Genomic DNA, 25,211 nt, shown 5'->3' on the forward strand with positions numbered 1-25,211 from the left:
AATAAGTTATTCAGTTTATGATAAGCCTGCTCACATGGGTTTAAAATTACAGTCTTCAAGTGTCCTTCAACTGTCACAAAACGTGAATGCACTTAGGATACTTGCACATTTGGCACACACAATTTTTTACTCTGAGCTCACCCATCTAAAAGCACTCTTCAAGGAAAATTCATACTCCAGCTAGCAGATCAACAGGGCATTATAAGTTAAAAGAAGAAGAAGAAGAAGAAGAAGAAAAACCAGGAATCAGCTAAGGAGGATTGAACACCAACAAAATTCAGAGCTTTTCTTCATTTTGTTGGAAATGTCTCATTCAAAATAGGCAGTATGCTCTGGAAATTCCAAGTTTAAGTGGTTGGAGCAATCAACACAATTATGCAGATGTCCCTTAAAGTCATGTCCCTTGATGTGGCACAGAAGTATACCTCCACCAAAACCAGTTCACATGGCTAAAAACAGCAGCAGATTTAAGGACTGCTGTGGCCCACCTTGGCCTCACTTGTCTCAGCTCACTGATTCTCTCTGCTGTACTTATTTACAACAACTTTGCAATATTTGCCTGTTTTCTGGACACTGATTTGGACTTTGTTATTCCTGCCCATCAACATTTGTCTTGCACATGGGCATGTCTATATTCCTAATGTAAAGTGGACTCTGTTCTCTATACAATGGCATGTAATACCTACTGTGAGTGCACTGAGAGAACAGTTTGTATAGAGTGCTCCTCAGTCTGACAAAGTCACAGTGTTCTCCAGCACTAATACTGAATTATTCAGTAACTCTCCAGAGTTATCCACACCTAGGGCCAGGACAGTGGTTGTCAATTGGGTAGCACATAGATACCATTATTTCCACAATTTCCTCTCAGCAAAGATGACAGCATACACAGAGTGTCATGGCAGGGCACACCCCATTAGGACATCTGATATTTGAAGTTTGAGCATCAAGGGCACTGCCTACTGGCAGTATGGCTGGTACCACATTTACAATCATGTCACAAAACGCATACAGCACACTAATATTTTGTGTGATGTGGACAGCCACAATCAGTATTCAATGGCTCACCCATTAATGTCTGGCAGGTGCCCAGAAAATAATGTTATGTGTTGTAGAAAATGATGACTGCCTACACTCCTGAATCATCATCATGCTTATAAAGGTTGCCTGTAATTTATCCAAGTAATTATATGACTCATTATTGCTATTTTTGGAGCAGAAACACCCACAATTCTCACGCCAAATTATCAGCGAGGTTAACTAGGCAATAACATTTAAATCTACACTAACACAACAGTTGGCGCATATCTCATGTATGTCAATGTTGTTCATTTTTTGCTCTACACAAGGATTACAATGTTAATGTTCATGGAATACGGATGATGTTCTGGAGATCAGCAGGTTTAGATGTGATTGCCTCATTAATAGCATTCACAATCTGCCTTGAGAATGATTTGTGAGTTTGGATGGGTGAGGGGAGAGGTGGCGGTGGATTCTGAAATACAAATTTTATATGATGTGATCAGATGGCTTCATCACTACCAGGAGCTTTGTAAATGACAATTTCTATTTTCAAATGCATTTTTACATACAACAATAAAAACCTGTCAGAATAACTAACCAAGCTAGCACCATCCAGTGACTGTATGTAGACTTTATAGTTGATAATCACACCATTAGGAAATCTGGGTGGCCGCCAAGAAATGAGGAGAGTTCTGGAGTCCATCACCAGTGCTTTTATATCATCTGGGGCACCAGGCACTGAAACAGAGCAAAAGGAAACTTTGAGCTTTAAAGTAGCAAGTTTAAAAATTGTACAAACAAAGGCAGGTAAAGAGTGATGAATAATGAACTCAGAGCACTTTTGTGGATTAATTACTGACACCTATACAAACAAGTATTTCATTTTTTCTCATTGTTCAAACAGTCACACTGATATGACAAATTTCATAATATTCATTGTATATTGCTCCACATCATTCAGCTGAAGTTCTGTATTTTACTCAGAACCATGTGACAGAGACAGTAGCACATGTTATATGTGCAGCCAACTACAGAGGTACAAAAAATTATTTTTCACAGTAAATGAAGTGTATGACTATCTGCCTGTATTTTTTTTATTTCTGATTAACTAATATAGTGTAACTAGACAGATAAAAAAACTACTCACTAAGCAGCAGCAGGAGACCACATACATAAAAGAAGGTTATACTTATGCAAGCTTTTGGAGTCAGTGGCTCCTTCTTCTGGCAGAAGGGTTGATGGGAAAGGAAGAGGGTCGAAAGAAAAGGACTGGAGAGGTTTAAAAAATGGGGTAGATTTCAGAAGAGTCACCCAGAACCAGAACCAATATTTTCATTGGTTGACTCATACAAAATATGATTTAAAAATAATATGAAGAATATATTGTTAAGTATTTGTGCTGTGCAAACAGTTCATAACATGATTCTGTACAGTCTATACCATGTACAAGTGTTACTGCCTATTTCTCTAACAGCAATATTCTTTTTATGTGGACATCAGCTGCACAGCACCACAATTCAATACTGTAGTTGCGAAAAGGGTAAATTGTTCCAAAGTAAGCTATGTTTAATCTTTGGCTAAGAACTATCTTTGAGAGCTAGCTAAGGAGATATGTGGACATCAGCTGCACAGCACCACAATTCAATACTGTAGTTGCGAAAAGGGTAAATTGTTCCAAAGTAAGCTATGTTTAATCTTTGGCTAAGAACTATCTTTGAGAGCTAGCTAAGGAGATATAAGCCACTACTAACTTCTCCATGTACAAAGTAATGTGGTTTTTCCTCCACAGATTTTCATCTATGTACACACCCAGAAATTTATAGCTGCCAGTTTCTATTGCTGAGACATTACATACATTATTTACAATGGTATAGTGAGAGCTGCCTGTTTTAAAAGACAATTACTGAGATTGGCAACAGTCATCTCAGGGCCCCAATTTTTTAAAGTATTTTGTTAATGACAAATTGACTCTTAGCTTGTGTCTCCTCTTCTTTGCCTGATGTTTGCTTGATAATTTTTCTTACATTTCATCAGCATGAATGGCTGGCATTGTCAAAGCTTCACACTCCACTGCTGGTGGTGGGCTGATGTCAGACTTGTGGCCACAGATTATATATGTCTGGCATTATCATTACCACTGTGGTTCTCTCCTTACTACCTGCAAAGATCAGTCTCTATAGCACAGGAATCCAGAACACATGAGGCTTTCTTCTTTCTTGTTGAAGCTGTTGGCATGTTTGTGTATTTCTGTAGCTTCCCTGAAGAGGCAGGTGTGATGCTCTTATCTACAGCAAGAACTTCCATGTCAGCAAATTTCACTATGTGGCTAGTCTCAAACAGTGTATGCTCCACCATGGCTGATTTCTCCACCTTCTCCAACATGCAATGCCACTTATGTTGGGTGATCATGGTACCGATTGACTGTCCAGACATTCCAACAGACACTTTTCCACAGTTACAGTGTGTTCCCGACACTGCAAATGGATCCCTTATCTCCTTTGGTGATACAAGACATTTCTTGATTTTCTTCACTGGTTTATAAATAGTCTTTACACTGTGACTGGACAGTATATGGCTGATTCGGTCCAATGGTCTTGGAGTGTATGACAGAAAGGCTGTACCTGATGTTTCTATTTTGATGTGTCACTCGCCAAGTGTTCAGTTCTGTGGCACTTCTTATGTAAGTGATGGAGTACCCATAACTCCTCAGAATACTTTTCAGGTATTGCATTTCACATACGATATGCTGCAGCTCACATATTCACCTTGCTCATGTTATGAGCATATTAATCATGTCTCTTTTCTGGCTTGGGTGGTGATTTGTTGTCTGTGCAGGTATGTAGGTTGGTTTACTATGCAACCTGTGTTTCAAGATTTCACCATCCCTCATGATCAGCACACCTACAAAGGATAACTGTTGGTGATTGTCTACCTCCATGGTAAATTTTATGTTAGCATGGAGACTGTTAAAGTGTCTTAGGAAGTCACTGAGCTGTTCCTCACCATGGCTTCACACAACAAAGGAATTGTCTATGTATCTGTACCACAGATACAAGGTGCCAGGTCCAGTGTCTGTGGTTCAAAATGTTCCATGAAGAAGCTGACCACTACTGGACTAAGTAGATTGCTCATGGTGATACTTTCCAGCTGTTTGTACAATTTGCCATTACACATGGAATAGCTTATGGTGAGACATGGCTGAAAGAGCTTGTTGGTGATGTCTTGTGGGGGAAATGGAACTGATATACTCCAGAGAATCACTGAATGGTACTATGGTTAACAAAGAAACAACATCAAAGATGACTATGATGTCATTTGGTCCAAGTTTTAGTTTCTTCAGCTTCTTAATGAAATACCCTGTGTCAGTCTTTCCCATGTGTGGTTGGAATAGAGAGGTGAAGTGTTACACAAGTTTATATGGGAGTGCGCCATGAGCACTAACAATCAGTCTTAATGGAACATTATTTCAGACAAAATGGTAGGGTTTCTGTGTTTCATGGGTTCCTCTGTATGTCCGTCAAGAGAAAAGATGTCTTCATTAACTGATTCACATTCTGTATGATCCGCTGGATCAGATCTGTGCTTAGTTTTGATACATTGTCAGATCTAGTAGATCTGTGTCTTCTGCTCATAGTCTTCAGTCTTGATTATGGTGGCTGCAATTCCCTTATTGGCAGGCAGTAGAATATACTCTTGTCAGTATTAAGACTCTTGACAGCTTGTAATTTTTCTTTCTTTAGGTTTGCAAGTTGGGGGTTTTGCTTGATGCGGTATCCTGATAGTTTCAGTACATATTTCCTCAGCCCTTTCACATGAGGTTCTGAATGGCCTCTTTACTATTAACAGTGATATCCTCCATAGGTATAGTTCTCAGGATGATAGTGAAATTTCCTCATTTTGAAGGACAGACTGTTCCTCTTTGGTCAGTTGTCATTCACTGAGGTTAACCACTGTGCCTGATTTGTCAGGAACTGCCTTGTCACTCTGCTTCCTGCATCTTACATACTTTTTCTTCTACCATTCACTGCAACTGTTTAGTTCATTCTGCATGCTCCTCTGAGTGATGCTGTCAATTTAGTCCCAGCTGTCTCGATGCATGTTGCTAGTTAGTTGGTAGAAAATGTCCAAAGCTTCCTCATCTGTTCTCACCAGGTATCTCCATGTTGCATAAATTAGCTCGTGAAGAAAAGCTCAGTCTATTCTGTAGTAGATACAATGTGCTTGGATGGTTGTGATGGTGCTTACATTTCAAGAACTTTGGTGTTGCTCCTTCATCCTGCTACCATGACAGAAAGGCAAGAGAGAACATAAATCAAGTTTTCTTCTTTAGTTGTTGGTCCAGGCATCAGTACAATCTGCAGATATCCTTCTCTTAGAGGCATAGTAAAAACTTGTTACAGCTTTTGTAACCTCTTGTTGATCAACTGCCTATTGGCTTCAGTGTCAGGTTCTTTGGCTGATGTTTGATAATTTTTCTGACATTTGGTCACCTCAACTGGCTGGAATTGTCAAAGCTTCACCCTACATTACTGGTGAAGGACTTGAGTTTAGCTTGCAGCTGCAGATTATATGTACCTGGCACGCCAACATCCAAGGGCTTTTCCACGGGAATTACCACTGTGATTCTCACCTTGCTGCCTGCAAAGGTCATTCACTGCAGAACAGGAAGCCAGAATACATTTACCTTGAGGCTTTCTTCTTTCTTGATGAAGCTATTGTGATGTTTGTGTGTTTTTATAACCTTCCTGAACAAGTGGGTGTGATAGCTCTTCTCTATAATAAGAACTTCCGTGTCAGTGAATTTCAAAATGTGGCTTGTCTCACACAATGCATGCTCCACCATGACCAATTTCTCCACCTGCTCAACCTGCAATGTCACTTATGTTAGGTGATCCTGGTACTGACAGATTGCCCAGTTATTATAACACAGACTTTTGCCCATGTACATGATATACAATAAATTCCTGACATTGCAAGTTGATTTTCTACTTTTCCAATCTCAGACACTCTTTGATTTTCTTTGCTGATTTATAAATAATCTATATGCTGTGCTTGTATGATATTCAGCTAAGTCTATTCATCAGTCTGGGAATGTGTGGCAGAAAGACAGTACTAACACTTCTTTTTCAAATGTGTCACTTGCTAAGTGTTTAATTCTGTGACACTTCTCATGTAAGTTGTGAAATACCCATTGCTCATCAAATTGGTCATGGTGAGACTTGCACAAAAGAGCTTGGTGATGTTGTGTGGGCAAATGGAACTGATATACTCCAGAGAATCACTGAGTGAAGCAGTGCAGTGGTTGAGTTCATTCTGCATGCTCCTGTGGGTGATGCTGTCAGTCTTGTTCCAGCTGTTTCAATCTATGCTGCTGCTTAGTTGATAGCAATTGTCCAATGAACAGCTGAAAGGCATCATCATGGGTAGTCCATTAAGTCCAGGGGTGGCCGAGTTCTACAAGGAATATTTCAAAGCACAGGCACTGGACTTGGCACCATGTAAACATAAAGCATGGTACGGATACCGTATTTGCTTGAATCTAAGCCACACTCGAATCTAAGCTGCATCTGAAATCTGAGACTCGAAATTCAAGGGGAGAGAAAAGTTTTAGGCCGCACCTACAAATCGAAACATAGTTGGTCCATTGTAATATGAGACACAATTTAGGTTGAATGAATGACAATACAGCTACAGTAATTTGGTTCGAGTAGTAAGCTTAGCAATTAAGCTTTACCAAGTAGCCATTGATATGCGTCAGGCACTCCGTCCGTATTTATACAGCTACCCTTCCTTTTTCACGTGCTTCGTCTGGTTTGAATTGATTGCTTATTTTTCTTTGATCTGATAAGTGCCGTTCTCTTTGTTATAGGTGTTTACGTCACTCTAAGCTGAATATGCATTACTGTACTGTGTCATGCACTGTTTGTCGCATTCTGATAGTGCGTGTTTATGGCCTGTCGCTGCTCGCGGTATGGCTTGCTTTTGTGCACGCTACTGCCGCTTACAATTAAAAAAAAAAAAAAAAAAAAAGAGAGAGAGAGAGAGAGGAATCGTCTCATTAGCGAAACAATGGCAAGAGACTGCTATTTGTTGTTATTAACAATGATCAACAAGAACCAAATAATAGACTGCGTATGACAGAAGATGTTCTGAACGAGAGTTTAGCGAAAATTTTCTCTGTTTGAAAATCTTTGCAGACGCCTCTTTAGTACATAACATTCTGCAAAGAAATTAGAGTCACCTTAGATTTAATAATCTAGTCAACTGCCGTGCTTCGTTTCTGTCTGTATCACTATTAGGCATAAGAATAATACGAATATAAACATGAGATGATATGTATATTCTTCCGCGTTTGCTGCTATCTCACTCTAGTTTCGTAGTTTATTAGGCAGACAGGATTTAAATGAGATAGCAGCAAACACAAAACAATACATGGCAAAAAGTTTATATTCGTATTATTCTTATGGTGAAGAGAGTACTGCATGTGATTCACAATTCATAAAAGTTCCTATTAGCAACTATCCCTTCTCACAGGTAGAAATGTTCAGAACGTAGAGTTGGCCGTATTGACAAACATCCCAAACAGTCTTGCCAGTCGGATTTTCGTAGTACATTGAAGTGCTGCTACATTGGAAGATGAACAATACAGAATTTGTATTTACTTTGTTGTATAATGTATGAAAATGCACTGTTCAAAACTCTGGGCGGAGAAAAATTCTTGTCTTCCACCATTTTTGTTTTTAATTTATTTACTGATGCAGAGGTTTTGGCGCCAGTATTTATCTTTGTGCCTGCAATGCATGCCTGTGAAGCGCTACATATATTCGATGGCAGAAGTTAGTTGTAGCGGCACCTACCAACATTTTTCAGAACTTCCGCTTACTTTGCACTCGATTCTAAGCCGCAGGCAGTTTTTTGGATTACAATAACTGGAAAAAAAAGTGCAGCTTAGATTCAAGTAAATACGGTATGTCAACAATAACTTAGTTGTTTATAGCCATGGTAAGAGATCTCTCAGTGACTTCCTAAGACACCTGAACAACATCCAAGGCAACATAAACGTTACCGTGGAGGTAGAAAAGGATCAGCAGCTACCCTTTCTGGGTGTGCTGGTCATGAAGAATGGTGGATACCTGGAACACAGTGTGTATCAAAAACCAACACATATGGAACAATATCTGCACAAATTATCAAATCACCACCCAAGACAGACGAGAGGCTTGATTAATATGCTCATGCCATGAGCAGGACAAATATGTGAGCTGCTGCACTTCTGACACAAGATGCAACACCTGGAAAGTGTTCTATGGAGCAATGGGTGTTTCACCATTTACATAATAAATGTCATAGAATCAAACACTTGGCAAAGTAACACATCAGAAAAAGAAATGTCGGGTTCAGCCTTTCTGCTATAAATTCCCAGAGTGATGGACAGAAATGGCTGTGTACTGTGTAAACACAGCAGAAAGACTATTCATAAACAGACAAGGAAGACCAAAGAGTGTCTCAGATTGGCAAATGAGAAATGGGACCCATTTGCAATATTGGGAATGTACAGTATACCATGCACATGTGGGAAAGCTGGAATGACTGGACAATCAGTCAACACCATGATCACCTAACACAAGTGGCATTGCTGGTTGGGGCAGGTGGAGAATCAGCTTTGGTGGAGCATGTGGTGTGTGTCCTTATTGTAGAGAAGAACTACACCTGCTTCTTCAGGGAAGCCATAGAAATACACAAACATGATAATAGCTTCAACATGAAAGAAGAATGCCTCATTGTGAATGGATACCGGATTCCCATGCCGTAGTAAATGTGGAAAAGCCCTTGGACATTGGTGCACCATGTACATACAACCAGTGGTTGCAAGCTCGACTCCTGTCCATTGCCAGCAATGGAGGGTGAAGCTTTGAAAATGCCAGCAACTTGTGCTGATGAAACATCAGAAAAATTATCAAACAAACTTCTGTCAAAAAACCTGAGACAGAAGCCAACAGGCAGTTTGTCAACAACTGGCAGTGAAAGTCTGAACAATTATGTAGTTTGTTAATTCTGTGGCCCTACTAGTAGTGAAAGATTCTAGTTCCTTATATTCTTTCTCATAGAATAAATTTGGGATGTCATCTGCTTAGCTTATAATATGGGAATTAACAGGTTGTGCAGTGCTGTTAATATACATGAGAAAGAGATCAAGGATTGAGCCCTGAGATATATCTTGTGCAGAAATCATCTTGCATACTTGATGTTTAATGAGATACATGGAACAGACAAGATACTCACAAAAACCAAATGTTGTATTCTGGAAAGTCAAGTATTATTTTGATGTGATAAATATAATGGAACTTGAAGTCTGCTGACAGATTAAAACTGCATGTCTGATTGGGATTCAGACATGGAAGATGCCTCCTAGGAGCAATTTTCTTACTGACTGAGCCATCTAGTCATGACTCACAACCTGCCTTCATAGCTTGACTTCTGCCTGTGGCTCTCTCTTGTTTTCAAAACTTAATTGCCTGCAGAAGGCAGGGTTACAGATTTCTGTTCTGATCTGTCACTACAGAGTGAAAAACTCATACTAGATTTACTAAAATTCTCTTTAATTTTCTGAATTTTCTACATCAATAGCTTTCTTTTATGGTTTCCAGAAAGGCTGGCTGGTGTTTTATTTTGGAATTCCATTTTTTTTGCACTTGCTTAGCCACATACATAACACTACAGCATCTGTTGCTAATAAAACATGTAACAAAGTTATGACCAAGCCTACATTTGATTACACTGTACTCCCAGTTTTCATAATTTTTAGTACCTTCAATATTTTCCAACTATTCAAGTATAATGAAAATAAATAACAAGAAAAGCAAGTCATAAAGTATAATGATATCTGTTACAAAACAGGAAATTCACAATGTGAAAAATACTCTTTGAGTATATCTACACATCTTTTATCTGCATGTGATTGTCTTCATTGGTACCATTCTGGAATTTCCAGCGTCATAATATGTTCTTTTTATATTAACTTGTCAATATTTTAAACTGGCAAGCAAGTGTGCATGGTAAAAACCAAGGGATTCAAAGAAAAATAAATGCATTCAGATTTAGAGGTATATACCAAAAAGTTTCTATTAAGTTAACACATACACCCATGCCCACCCACACACCCTCACCTCAGAATGATTACCTCACCACAGAAGAAGAGTATGATTTGTGTGTGTGTGTGTGTAAACAGTTAACAGTAAGTAAAGTAAGTACATAAAAAAAACCAAATATGCTTTAAAATTATTCCGTAAATGATCTGTAACACAAAAGAAGCATGAGGCATATAATGGGCATCTGCAAAATTCTTTTTCCATTCTTAAATGAATGTGTATGTGACTAACATGTTGCATACCATCCTCTTGAGTCCTACAGAAGATGGGCTTGCTAGGAACACCATCTCCTTTCCTTGTATAAGCCTTCACCTCAATGCTGTAGTTGCAGTATCGTTGTAAACCAAAAATTTCCAGTTTCTGGACCTGTGTAGTTTGCTCTGATGGAGTTGAAATATCTAAAACACAAGCAATGTTACATTTCATCAAACAGAATGTGATGTTACTGCGTTATGTTTATAACTGTAAGCTATTATAATAACACACATTGCTTATCTTTTTGGGCTGACTAATATAATTTTAATTCTGTGAGTTTGAATGTTAATGGTTGTGAAAACAATATCTGTCAATCTTAATTCCAATGTACAATATTTTGTATTACAATTTATTCTTTCATTCCTTTTCTGAATCAGAAAATAATGAAAACATTTTCATTGTAACTAATTACAGCTTGCATCTAGTTATTCATTATTCATGTTTCATCAAGATGCTTCAGTGAAATATGTATAAGTACAACAACAGCAAAAACCATAAAAATTCCAATACAAAATCACACAAAATTTTTGAATAATATTAACACAGAACATTTCAGGAATTCAAAACATATACTTTCTTTTCTTGGTAATCAGCTATAGTTTTAGTAAACCTTTTCTTTAAGACCTTGGGACTAAACTACTGCCCCTCTTCAGAAAGGATGAAACTGAAATATAAAAAATGATAGGCCACTCTCTCTACTTTCATGCTTTGCCCAAATAATTGGAACTACTGTGAAAGATATACTTATGCACTGTTTAAATAAATACAACCTGCTTTCCAATCACCAGTTCAGTTGCCTATCTCACAAAACACGTCCTAGAAGCATTGGATGGAGGGGGGGGACTACAGAAAAGGTATATTCCTTTATCAACTAAAGCATTTTACACAGTCCACCATAAAAGACTGTTAAACATGCTGGTAGCTGGTAATAAGGGGGTGGTACAAAGGGGTTCCCATCGTATCAAGAAAACAGAGTACAGTTGACTGAAATTACACATGCATCAAGTAGCTCTAAATATATTGAAAAACATACACACACAGTCATACTGTGTGCTTGGGTGAGTCAGTAGCTCTGCATGGCATGAGTGCATGGTTGCAAACACAGAGCTGCAATGATGTAGCTCACTGCAGGTAGCCCACAGTTTCATTTGGTGAGGCATGCAGATGTTTATGTTTAATTTTTTAGGTGTAGAATTTGGTGATTTTTATCGTTCCTTGTAGTTAAAAAAATTGTTGCTGAAGGCATGAATATATTTTACTAGACACGGCAGGGATATTTACTGACCACGAGTTGCAATAAGGGTGTAGTCCATTGTCATGCTGGTGATTTTTAAAACTACAGTGGAATTAAATAAAGTCCTGCTCATGCACTCAGTTGTAGATCATCATATACATACACGCATGCCACATGGTAGGGTACTGAGTGTTGTGTGTCCTTCATCTATCATTTTCATCATCATTCACACAAAAGTCCCCGATGTGGTGTCAACTAAAAAGACTTGCAATATGGCAGCCGAACCCCGAAGGAGATATCCCAGCCAATAAATGCCATATGATCATTTCATTTCATTTCATTTGTGCTAGGCCCAACATAGTTCCCAATTTGCATTAATGATTTCTCACAAAATATCAAGCTTGGGCAACAACATTGACTCTAATGTACTGATCGGTGCCAAGTCACCAGAAGCACTAAGAGAGAGAGAGCTGAAGAAACACTTAGCAGTGTATGTTAGTGGGCAATAAACAACAAAGTCACAATTACAAATAACATAGAGAAAACAAGCACTATGAATGTCCGCATGAACAAAATACCAAATTACCATGGCCTGAAAAAAAGAAATAAAGAATTTATACAATGTATGAAAGCACAAAACTTCTTGGAATGTATACTGACTGCCAATTACAGTTGGTAGAGCAGGTAAAAACTTTGTAATGGAATCTCTTCAGCATGCTATGCACTTCGAACCGAATGTGACATTTCATGATCAGTATATTTTGCTTATATTGTCCACAGGGGGCCAAACCACACAGTAACCCTGGGTTTGGTGTGGGGCAGCGGTGGGGTGAGTGGACTGCTGTAGTCTGTTGTGAGGTTGCGAACCACTGAGGGCTACAACAGGGACGAAGCCTCTCCGTCACTTCTAGGTCCCCAGTTAAATATAGTACAATACAATACAATGTAGAATATATAGCGCATATATATACTAACTACTAATGTAATTAGATGAAAAGAAAATTCATTATCAGTTACCATGTATGAAATTAACTTTGAGCTGTTAATTTTTCAATATTTTGAATGGTAAAATCCATAAAATGTAAATTGTTTCACAGATTAACAAAGAAATCACTCAATCACAAAAAACTGTATACACCATATAACTAGCACCAAACTGAACATAGCCCAAAAAGTCTTTGTATATTAGGCTGCTCCGGACTCATACAAGGAATTCCTGTGCTAATTATAGATGTACAGCCTCAGGCTGAACTTTTACCATCCCATGTATAACAAACTGAAAACTTGAACAATAAAAATTTGTAACTGAGCTTGTTCAGTTTGAGATGGGTATTCCTTTATTTTACTTGATGTTTTGGCTTAGAGCACTGTGATCATGAAATGAAGAAACAACAGCCATAACAGAGGTTTGATGAAATTCCCTGACAACTAAAATAATGGGAGCAAAAACTATAACTTGGCACTCAATATAATATAATACTTCTGTAACTTCAACCATGGCCAAATGTACTCATTTACCTTCAGGGAGTTCCATATTAATTTTAACAAACACTTTCTTTTTATTCTAACCATGTTTGACTGCACGTTCATTTAAGAACTTCTGGTAATTTGAATAGCTTTTCAGAAAATAGTTGTCTTCTACCTGTATTAATTTTTACACACACTATTTCATTCTGATCAGGGGCACCCATTCTACAACTTTTAAAATGTTAGTAGCTTCTCAGTTTATAGGTGACCATAGTTTTTTAAAATGATTGCAGTTGGGATTTAATTCTAATAGATAAGTGTGTAGTACATTTAATTAATAGGAAATATAAAAGCAAGATATTTGTCAGCAAAATGTCTGACTGTTTGCACATGTGAAATTTTCTTTTAACGGTGTCGAAATGAATTTTTTTTCAGTCACAGATTAATGTGTTACATACTAACATGAATTTTGCCATTACCATTACAACAGAGTGTGTAGTTTAACAGTGCTTAGCCACATGGAGCTAGTTAGAGAATCATCTGCAGCAAGAAACTATAATCACTGTATTGTATTACAGTCATTCAAGTTGGGTTGTGTAGGGTTTGAAAATCACAAGCCTCTGCCATTACTTCATACTCAAATTACTATCTGTCCACTCATTCACTGAGTCCCGTAGCTCCCAACAAGAAATATACGGTAACTTTCAAGTATGTGGCACATATGGAAATACACATTGACAAATGGTTAGCAAATCAAAGAAAAGTATTTAAAGAGCTTTGTCTCAGCATGCATAACTCCACTCCTAAACTTGCATGCAATGTCTATATGAAAATCATTTTTGTGTGGTGTATTGTGATTGTACAGAGCATGGTTCAACTGAAATTTATTTTTATTATCAGTAAAAAAAGCCATTAAGGAAGAAATGCTCTGGTAAATGAATGTAAGTTAGAGAAATCTCTGTAAACTGTGCTCTTGTCTAATTAACATAACATTCTTCTGCTTGATGTGAGAGTTAATGCTTTCCTGGCATATATATTGTTCCACAAAATTTTGGGAAAACTGCTGGGTGTTTGTAACTTTCTGCCACAATATTTTGGAGCAAAGTCTTCTGGCCATCTTCAGGTAATAATGGCAAAAATGCACTGAGCTCTGGTATTTAAAGCCCCACCAGCACACAAGTGGTGGATTCACTTGGCGTTGCATGTGCGGTACTTAAGTGCGTTCATTCTGTTGTACCACATGCCCTCTGTTGTGAAAACTTGTTGCATCGATATCAATTCGATTGTCTTCCTGTGGCTCCATCACAGAACTATGTGAGCTACGGAGGACATGAAGTTTTTCAATGATTGGATTCCATGCCGAATTCAATTGAAAACCGGTGTCTCAATTAATAAGAGACTCACTGTCAGACAGTCATATTTCCATGGTTTCATTAATAATAGAACTCCAAAAGTTAGATGTATGGGCCACAATTTTTGTCTCACTGTAATTCATGACATGACCAGTGGAAATACAGTGTTCAGGAATGGCAGACTTACAAGGCAGAAGGAGGTGAATATGCCACTGATGTTCTACGATGCAATCCTGACAATATGCATCATTTGCCCTACATAAGATTTGCCACGTTCACATGGAATCCTGTAAACACCTGCATATTAACATGGATTTTGCAATGTTAGTGGTAGAAGATGACCAGATGCCCTTTCTATCACCACCCATCCCCTCCACCCTTCCCCATCAGGATGGAATTTATGCACCCCATCTGTCTGTGTCAAGTGTTATCCAAATGAAAGTTTGAGAACTTTTTCAAATTGTTTATGAACTATCTAACTGAAGCAGGATGTGGGTGCCAGCCCAATATTCACCTAGTTGGGTGTGGGCAACTATCTAAAAACCACAATCAGGCTGGCCAGCAATGTGCAATAATCTGCTCCTTATGAGATTTGAGGAGGTGTGCAGGCACCACATCAAATCCACTCGGTAAATTAATGATTAGGGCTGGCATGCTGGCCAGCCTGAATGTGGTTTTTAGATAGTCTCCCACACCCAACTAGGTGAATATTGGGCTGGTAACTGCATCCTGCTTCAGTAAGACAGTTCATAAACAATTTGAAAAAGTTCTCACACTTTCATTTGGATAACACTTGACACAGACAGATGGGGTGCATAAATTCCATCCTGGTGGGGAAGGGTGGAGAGGATGGGTGGTAATAGAAAGGGTATCTGGTCATCTTCTACCACTAACATTGCAAAATCCATGTTAATATGTTGACATTGTGGAGGTAAATAAGGCCAGGAAAAAGAAGAAATACCTTCTCATTTTCACTGTATGTTGAATATACATGTTTTGTCAGCACTCTAGAATGAACAACTTCAGCTATAATTCTTTTACCGATCATTTTATTTTATTTTATGCCCTCATGTCAAACTGAAATTAAAATTTTACCTACTCTTTTATGTCTTGAGTAACATTAAATCTGTTTTCTTTTTCTAGGAAACTACCCCTTAAGAAAGGGAATTAGTTCCAGATATAACAAAAAGTGATAATCGGCATATGAACAGTATAAATACAAGTTAAACAAAACATGCTGTCAACAAAAAAACAACATTGTAAAGCTTATATAGTATTCACATACCATCCCATTCCATTACAGTTCTATAAGTGACTCTGTAACCAAGGAGAATCCCATTTATGTCAGATATTTGAGGGGAAGACCAAACTACCAAAATGCTCTGTGATGATAAGGCTGTGCAGTGGACTTCTGAAGGTGGAGATCCTGGAACTGCAAAGTTTATTCTTCTTAACTGAAAGCACATTCTTATTAATTTAAAAATTAATATATTACTATCAATATGACATACAAAAAAGAAATGAATGATACAACAATCGTAATTACTATGGCAATTATACTATTTTCTAAATCATTTCAATTCTCATCAATAATTGTCATTGTACATCAAAAAAATATTTTCTGTATTGCTTGTCAGGATTTTTGAAAAAATCATAACTGGTACTATTTAACAAGAAAGTAGGTAATGCCTGCAACACTTGTTAGTGTAGAAATACAACAACCAATGTTGCAGCACTAATGCCTGTTCCTGGATAATCAAGCACTATGTGGGAATGTGACAGAAATAGTGGCTGAATAGGGTATGAATGTCATGACAAATGTTTTTAAGTCCACATTCAAGAGAAATGCACAAACAGTATATGAATGAACATCTGATATTGGTTCAGGTATCATACTGACTATGATTTGGGTATTGAAGCAGCAACAGTGGGAGGGCTGAAAAGTGTGTCAGTTGCAGACAAATCACAGTCTGAGATATGTTTTGCAGTGACTTTGCTAAAACATAGAAAAATGTGTGAATGTACAATAGTGCAACTGATGTTTGGCACACATTTTATTTGATAGACAATGTCATTTCTACACACAGGGCTGTAAATTGGTTTCATTAGTTTAAAGTAAGAAGGCTGATTCCCACAGATGATCTGAAACTAGGACATCTTGCAGCAGCAAACACATATATGAAAACTTTGATGCTGCACTGGAAGACACCTGCACATTGAATTTTTAGCAGATGAGAAGTCCCAAAAGACCTGACTGCTGCAGCTCACTAAACTGTGAATCAATATTATGGCTTACTACCCAACCTACTGGGTGTCACACTTAATATGGAAAATCAGAAAAGTAAGCTGCTTGCTGCAGTCACTACAGATGTCTACTGTAGTGGTAACACCGCAGACAGACCAGCAATGCTGGTTGCCAGCTATGCTGTAAAGTCTGGGCGACACAAGTGTGTTTACCAGCAAGTGCCACAGCTGACAAAGAACATGTAGGATTGGCCACTGCCCATCAGAGGGCATAAACTGACAGCAGAGGAAGGGCGCGCAATGATCAACAAACTACTTTCTGGTGATCACATGTGTGCAAATAGTCCCAGAAATATCCTTCTGCCCGGGGCAAGATAAGCCAGCAACTGGCCATTCAAAGGGCAGTTCTTGACTCACCGAGTGCGTAGAAGATTGCCCGGCTCCGCAGTGTGCAACCTTGACCATCCTCTCTTCCACAACAATTATGATATGTTGCTTCTGTCATGTTATGCTATCTACCAGCTACTAACAGCCATCTTTGACATGGAATAGTTTTACAGGTATAGAGTCGAAGGGAATTCTGATTTTAGGAATTTGTTGTTATTTGCTTGATCCCCAGAAGGGATTCTTATTGTTTTGATGGTTTTGAAGAGTTACTGTGGGTGGTTTATTGTAGTTCCCTTAATAGGAAAAGGAATTGGATCTTGCTCTGTAGATTTAGCAGTGGTGATGAGTTTGTTTGAATTCCTGCATTGCTCCATTGTTTGTTGCCGTGGCTGAAGGTATTCTGGATGTCAATGCACCATTGGCTTGTGTCCTTGAGGTGTTGGGTCGTATGCAACACATGAATGAACTTCTGTTTCAGTGTCTGCAGACTTTTACTGGTGATCCTCCAGGGGTTCCGTTGTTGGCCGCTCCTGCCCGTGAACCGTGGGGTAATTATGTGGCTCGTTTGGAATATTTCCTTGCTCATAGAATCATCAACAGCAGCCAGCATCGTGCGTTCTTTCTTGCCTATGTGGGTCCTGACATTTATCGCTTAGTGCAGCAGTTGCATCTGGAGGTGGAACCCCATGACCTCCCTTATGAACAGCTGACTACCAGTTTAGCAGTGTATTTTGATGCCCAGGTCCATGCCATGGCAGCTCACCACAAGTTCTTCAGCTGCCAGAAGTTTCCATCGCAGTCTTACAAGGAATGGATCACATTGCCTTTAAGGGTTCTCCTGGGACTGCCGATTCTCTTGTGCCAACCCAGGGTGTAAGCACTGGTATGGTTCAGCCCACGTTCACGATATGATTCTGGTCCATGCTCCTGATGATGCCCTTTGAATGGATCTGTTGAAGCTGAAGGATCCCTCCTTGGAAGCATGTCTGTTGGTCATTCGTGCCCATGAACAATCTTCCTGTTTATCTGCAGCACTCCATGCCTCACTGCAGGTCTTTGCCGCATGGCCACCCCATTGTCGCTCAGAGTCACTGTCACCGGTGCAGCGGCCACGCCAATGGCCCGCAGCGGGCGCTCTACTGCTGCCTCCTCCTCCTCCCAACCAGGTTATCTGTTCTTGGGCTCAGCACTGTCAGAGGTTGCTCCCCTGTCGTCAATGCTTTGTTACACACCTGAGCCGTGATTGTCGTTTCCAGTGGGTGGTCTGTTCTGTCTGCAGGATGAAGTGTCATTGGGCTGACATTTGCCACTCCTCTTTGTCAATGGACCACATGGCATTGGACCCTCTGCACTTGGGCTTAGGGGATTCTGACCAGATGCCATGCGTTTACTTTGTCCAGACAGTTCTCCCCAACACAGTGGGGTCTATTGCTCTAATGGTCCAAATCAACAGGACTCATCTCCATTTCCAGTTGGTCACAGGGCCCTCGGCTATTATTATTGATGGTGACTCTCACTGCCGCTTGGGTGCTCTAATGCTCTGCCCTTTCAAGACCCCCTTGAAGAGCTATAGTAATGACATTATGCGTGTGCAGGGGTGGTTCCTGGCACAGTTGCGGTATCTCTCTCAAGACGTCACCACCCGAGTTTTGGTCCTGGCTGCCCCCACAGCCACTAATCTGTTGGGGATGGATCTTTTCCACTCTCTTGGCCTTGAGATCCATGATTCAGCCCTGCCAGTCCAATCTGTGCCCCCTGATGCTCTTTTACAGGAGCTTTTCGATTTCTTCCCTGACATCTTCTTTGATTCCTCCCCAGGGTGTCCGGTTTCAAGGCACACATCAAACTACTTCCCTCAGTGTTTCTGAAGTTTCACAAGGCTCATCCCATGCCTTTTGCCCTGTAGGACGTCCTACACAAGGAACTGCATTGCCTTGAGGAGGCAGGAGTTCTGACACCGGTTCACCACAGTCGCTGGGCTTGGCCATTGTCATCCTCGAAAAACTGAATGGGTCCCTCCAGGTTTGTGGAGATTTTAAGGCCACCGTCATTGTACAGACTGTCATTGACTCTTACCCTACCCCAAAGGTTGATGATATTCTGTCCAAGTTGGTGGGTGGAAAGATCTTTGCCAAGATTGATCTTAGGGAAGCATACCTCCAGCTGTCAGTTGATGCTCCCTCTAAAGAGGTCCTCATCATCAATACTCACTTTGGGCTCTTCTGGGTGCTTTGGGATCACCAGTGCTCCAGCCATCTTTCAACGCTTTCTGGAGTCAGTGACTAAGGAGGTCCCCAGCACCGCCAACTATTTAGACGACATCTTAGTCACATGGATATCAGCCCCAGACTTAGTGCAGAATCTTCAGTGACTTTTCAAGGTACTGCAGACTTCAAGGTTGTGGTGCAACAGGGCCAAATGCCAATTTTTTGTGCCCCAAGTGACCTACGGGTGCTGCGGGCCTGACACTCACAGATGTATCCCACATCAAATCCATCTTGAGTGAACTCGACTATTATTGACGTTTCATCCCACATGCTGCAGCTCTGGCAGAGCCTCTACATCACCTGCTTTGCAACAATGTTCCCTGGACCTTGTTGCCAGAATGTGATTGGGCATTCCAGCATCTCAAATCTGCTCTTCTTGCTCCACCATGCCTTGTCCCATACGATCCCACCAAGCCTCTTATTTTGGCCACTGATGTGTCAGATTATGGGCTGGGGCCTGTGTTGGCTCATATCATTGACAGTGTTGAGCTTTCGGTAGCTTTCACCTTGAAAACCCTATCACATGCACAGCACAACTATAGCCATATCAAGAAGGAGGCCTTAGCCATTGTATTTGGATTCAAGAACTTCCACGACTTCATATACGGCCACCAGTTCTTGATCTACATGGACCACAAGTCTTTGGTCTCTGTGTTCTGTGCCAGGTCCGCCATCCCTACCTGGACCACTTGCCACCTGCAGTGCTGGATGTTGTTCCTTGCAGGATACACCTATGACATCCATTACTGGATCACAGGTCTCCATGCCAACTCCAGTCTTCTTTCTCGACTTCCTATGGGAGTGGATTCTTACTTCAAAGCTTATCAGGTTGCTTGTTTTCGTTTAGATGATGTGGCCTCCTCCACCATTGCCCTACTGCCACTGAAGGCCTGGCTTGTTGCACACCACATGGCCTCATTCAACTAGAGTGGCCCTCCAACTGTCATCAGGTGTTGGACCCGGAGGTTCAGGTGGACTGGCCTCACCCCAATGACTTTTCCATCCATGGTGGGGTTCTTAGTCTCTTAGGGGACACTGATCGTTTGCATGTCATGACATCATCCTCCCTCTGTCAGTGGTTCCTCGTGCTCCTACATGTTGGGCACTGGGGGATCATCCTGATGAGTCGTCTCACCTGCCAACATGTCTATTGGTGGGGAATGGATAGTAACATCACATGCATGGTGGGTTCCCGCTCCTCCTGTCAGCATCCTTGGCCTCTGACTGCCACCCTGTGGTCCTAGCTCCATCTGGATTATTTTGCGGGTCCATTCCTATGGTCCTTTCTTTCTTTCTTTTTTTCTTCCTACAGCTACCTCTAGTACCATGGAAGTCATTCCCACATGTCTTAACAGATGTCCTATTGTCCTGTCCCTTCTCCTTATCAGTGTTTTCCATATATTCCTTACCTCTCCAATTCTGCGCAGAACTTCCTCATTCCTTACCTTATCAGTAAACCTAATTTTCAACATTTGTCTGTAGCACCACATCTCAAATGCTTCGGTTCTCTTCCATTCTGGTTTCCCACAGTCCATGTTTCACTAACATGCTGTACTCCAGACGTACAGTCTCAGAAATTTCTTCCTCAAATTAAGGCTGATATTTGATATTAATAGACTTCTCTTGGCCACGAATGCTCTTTTTGCCAGTGCTAGTCTGCTTTTGATGTCCTCCTAGCTCCATCCATCATCCATTTTACTGCCTAGGTAGCAGAATTCCTTAACTTCATCTACTTCATGACCATCAATCCTGATGCTAAGTTTCTCGCTGTTCTCATTTTTACTACTTCTCATTACCTTCATCTTACTTCGATTTACTCTCAATCCATACTCTGTACTCATTAGACTGTTCATTCAGTTCAGCAGATCATGTAATTCTTCTTCACTTTCACTCAGGGTAGCAATGTCTTCAGTGAATCATATCATTGATATTCTTTCACCTTGAATTTTAATTCCATTCCTGAACTTTTCTTTTATTTCTATCATTGCTTCCTCGATGTACAGATTGAACAGTAGGGGAATAAGGCTGCATCCTTGACTTACACCTTTTTTAATACAAGTGCTTCATTCTTGGTCATCCACTCTTATTATTCTGTCTTGGCTTTTGTACATATTATATATGACCCATCTCTCCCTATGGCTTACCCCTACTTTTCTCAGAATTTTGAACATCTTGCACCATTTTACATTGTCGAACACTTTTTCCAGGTCGACAAATACGATGAACGAGTCTTGATTTTTCTTTAATCTTGCTTCCATTATTAACCGCAATGTCAGAATTGCCTCTCTCGTGCCTTTACCTTTCCTAAAGCCAAACTGATCATCATCTAGCACATCCTCAGTTTTCTTTTCCATTCTTCTGTATATTATTCTTGTCAGCAGCTTGGATGCATGGGCTGTTATGCTGATTGTGCAGTAATTCTTGCACTTGTCAACTCTTGCTGTCTTTGGAATTGTGTGGATGATGCTTTTCCAAAATTCAGATGGTATGTCGCCACAGTCATACATTCTACAAACCAAGTCATTTTGTTGCCACTTCCCCCAATGATTTTAGAAATTCTGGTGGAATGTTATCTATCCCTAGTGCTTTATTTGCTCTTAAGTCCACTCTATCCTCTGTATTTAACAGTGGAATCCCTGTAGCACTCTTAATGTCATCATCCTCATTTTTAATGTCACCAAAGGTTGTTTTGACTTTCCTGTATGCTGAGTCTGTCCTTCCAACAACCATTTCTTTTACGATGTTATCACATTTTTCCTGCATCCATTTCATCTTAGTTTTCCTGCACTTTCTATTTATTTCATTTCTCAGTCACTTGCATTTCTCTATTCCTGAGTTTCCCAGAACATTTTTTACTTTCTCCTTTCATCGATCAATTGAAGTATTTCTTCTGTTGGCCATGGTTTCTTTGCAGTTACCTTCTTTGTACCTATGTTTTCCTTCCCAAATTCTGTGATGGCCCTTTTTAGAGATTTCCTTTGGTCTTCAATTGTATTGCCCACTGAGCCATTCCTTATTGCTGTATCTATAGCCTTAGAGAACTTCAACCGTATCTTGTCGTTCCTTAGTACTTCCGCATTCCACTTCTTTGCATATTGATTCTTCCTGACTAATGTGTTAAACTCCAGCCTACTCTTCATCACCACTATATTGTGATTTGAGTCTATGTCTGCAAACTGTACTACCCTTTCAATTTCATCATACACTTTCTCTATCTCTTCATCTTCAGCTTGTGAGATAGGCATGTATACCTAAACTATCGTTGTCAGTGTTGGTTTGCTGCTGATTATTAATCAAAATGTAAGCAGCGGTGGGATTCAAATTCGGGACCAAAGACGTTTTGATTATGAATCAAAGACACTATTCCTAAGCCACGGGTACTACTGGCTCATTTTGGTGGACACCAGCAGTGGTTTTCCATACATTGTATGCATGTCCTCAATGACTACCGCTCACACCATTCAAGCCCTCTCTCATATTTTCATCTTTGAGGGTCTACCGGAGGCAATTGTGATGGAGAAGAGCCCGCAGTTCACATTGGAAGAGTTTATTTCCTTCTGTGCTACATTGGGCATCCAGCTGCTCCATATGGTGCCATTCCATCCTGCATCCAATGGGTTGATTGAAAGGTTTGTTCACACGTTTAAATTGCAGAGACCAAACTGTGTCAACATCACTCCCAGGCTGCCTCAACCTCTTCCTGTTTACTTATCATTCTTCTGGTCACGATAGGTTCTCTCCAGTGGAGAAGCTGCACAGCCGCCCTCATCGTATGCCCTTGTCACCACTGTTTCCTGCTTACTGTTGTCTGGCTGTACGAGTATCGGCGTGACTGCATTTCTCTCTGCAGGATCCAGTCTAGGCACTGGTGTTTCCCAAGAGCTGCCCCTGCTGCGTTCCCAACAAGGTCTCCAAGCTTGTCAACCGCATGATGGCAACTGTCATCCTTGACAATGGTCGCCTCTGTCAGAAGCAGTTTGGCCAGCTATGGCTCTGTAGTGGGTCGGGCCCGGTGCTCCCATTTTCTCTGGTACCACGCCTTTGGTCTGAGGTCTTTCAGGAGGCCGGGGGCTCATTGGACCGTCCTTTTCAGCCGCTGCCATCACAGCTGCCGCTGTTGCAGCCATCGCCATTACAGCTGCTGCCATCACAGTCGCAGTTGCTGATGTTCCCGCTGTCGCAGCCACCAACGCCAGCTTTCACAGAATACCCGTGGACGGGTCTCTCACCTATGGATGTCAATGAGGCTGCCCCCACCACCAGCACCTCCACTGCCAACCGTCGTCTCATTCCACCAGTGGAACCTGGAACCGATGTCAAGATGTGCCTTCACATCACCCCTGGTAGTGTGGGGAGAAGCACTGCTCCAGTCACCACAGATGCCTACTGCAGCAGAAACACCCCAGACAGAACAGTGATGCAAGTTGCTGGCTCTGCTGCGAAGTCTGTCCAACACACGTATGTTTACCAGCAAGTACCACAGTTGATAACAAACATGTAGGTGCAGCCACCGTCCATCAGAAGGCACCAACCAACAGCAGAGGAAAGGGTGTGATGATCAATGAACTATTTCCTGGCAATCACATATATGCAAATGGTCCCAGAAATATTCTTCCGCCTGGGGCTAGATAAGCCGGCACCTGACCGTCAGTGGGCAGTTCTTGACTCGCCGAATGCATTGACGATTGGCCAGTTCCATGGTATCCCACCTTGACCATCCTCTCTTTGCAACAATTATGGTATGTCGCTTCTGTGTGTTATGCTATCTACCAGCTGCTAACAGCTGACTTTGATGCGAAACAGTTGTATGGGTATAGAGTCAAAGGGTACTTTGATTGCAGGAATTAGTTGTTATTTGCTTGATCCGCAGAAGGGATCCTTATTGTTTTGTCGGTTTTGAAGAGTGTTTTACTGTTTTTTGGTAGTTAGTTGTAGTTTTCTTAATAAGTAAGTTAGCAAAATGTGTTGGTTCTTGCTCTGTAGATTTAGCACTGATGATTCTTGCTTGGAAAATTCAATAGCCTACATCTAAATGTTGAATGACTGTCTTCAAGAAAAGAGTACTATGACCTTTCATAAGTTGAAAAAAAGAGTACTATGATCTTTCATAAGTTGTTCCAAAGAACAGAAAATCACGGCAGTGTTCATCAGGAATGTTTAAAATGCACTGACAAGTTTTTATTACTTTGAACATAATATACTCATCTAAAAACTCCTAGCGATGAAAGTAATCAACACAGTAGGACAGTGATAACTTTTGTGTTCAGCAAGTATCAGAAATGAGCATGTACCACTTTTTATGAAACTGAATATAACAGCACTTGACACCTGTTCACTCTCACTACCAGAATGGTACCCACTCACAGAAAACTGTTGGTCATGCTATGAGAATTGTAATCAAAACAGATGAGGTTCATATCCAAAACCAGTCATCATAATTTAGTTTTCACATGGTTTCCCTAAATCATTTTGAGAGAATGATGAAACCATTTTTTGAGGTGGTCATAAATATTTTACAAGGGGCACTTAAATGAAAACAAGGCAGATGGAAAAACATAAGTAAACTGGTTATTATTTCAAAAGTAATTTCCATAACTGTTACTACATTTATCCCACTGTGAGACAAGATGGCCAGTGCCGTCATGGAAAAATGTTTGTAGTTGTCTGCGGGATCATGTTTGTGCTGAGGCATGCATCTCTCCATCCAAAGCAAATCAATGGCCAAAAATGCCTTTCTTGGAAGCTCCAGGCATAAATAAATCATATGGGGAGAGGCCAGGATTATATGGAGGATGTGTAAGAGCTTTCTGGCAAAATTTCTGGAGCGTACTAAAAG

The 25,211-nt window shown here is 40.5% G+C and overlaps 1 protein-coding gene across 1 annotated transcript in view; it reads right to left on the reverse strand.

The window, feature by feature from the left end:
* LOC124595367 (Down syndrome cell adhesion molecule-like protein Dscam2) overlaps positions 1–25,211 on the reverse strand; it is a 266,443-nt gene that overhangs the window by 157,651 nt on the left and 83,581 nt on the right. The window contains exons 6-8 of the mRNA XM_047134085.1: positions 15,763–15,909; positions 10,412–10,567; positions 1,619–1,758 (exon numbers count right to left, since the gene is read on the reverse strand). Coding sequence (XP_046990041.1) covers positions 1,619–1,758; positions 10,412–10,567; positions 15,763–15,909 — 443 coding nt within the window. The remainder of the gene's footprint in view (positions 1–1,618; positions 1,759–10,411; positions 10,568–15,762; positions 15,910–25,211) is intronic.

This window comes from Schistocerca americana, chromosome 2 (assembly GCF_021461395.2).
Source record: "Schistocerca americana isolate TAMUIC-IGC-003095 chromosome 2, iqSchAmer2.1, whole genome shotgun sequence".
In the NCBI taxonomy this organism is placed as follows: Eukaryota; Metazoa; Arthropoda; class Insecta; order Orthoptera; family Acrididae; genus Schistocerca; species Schistocerca americana.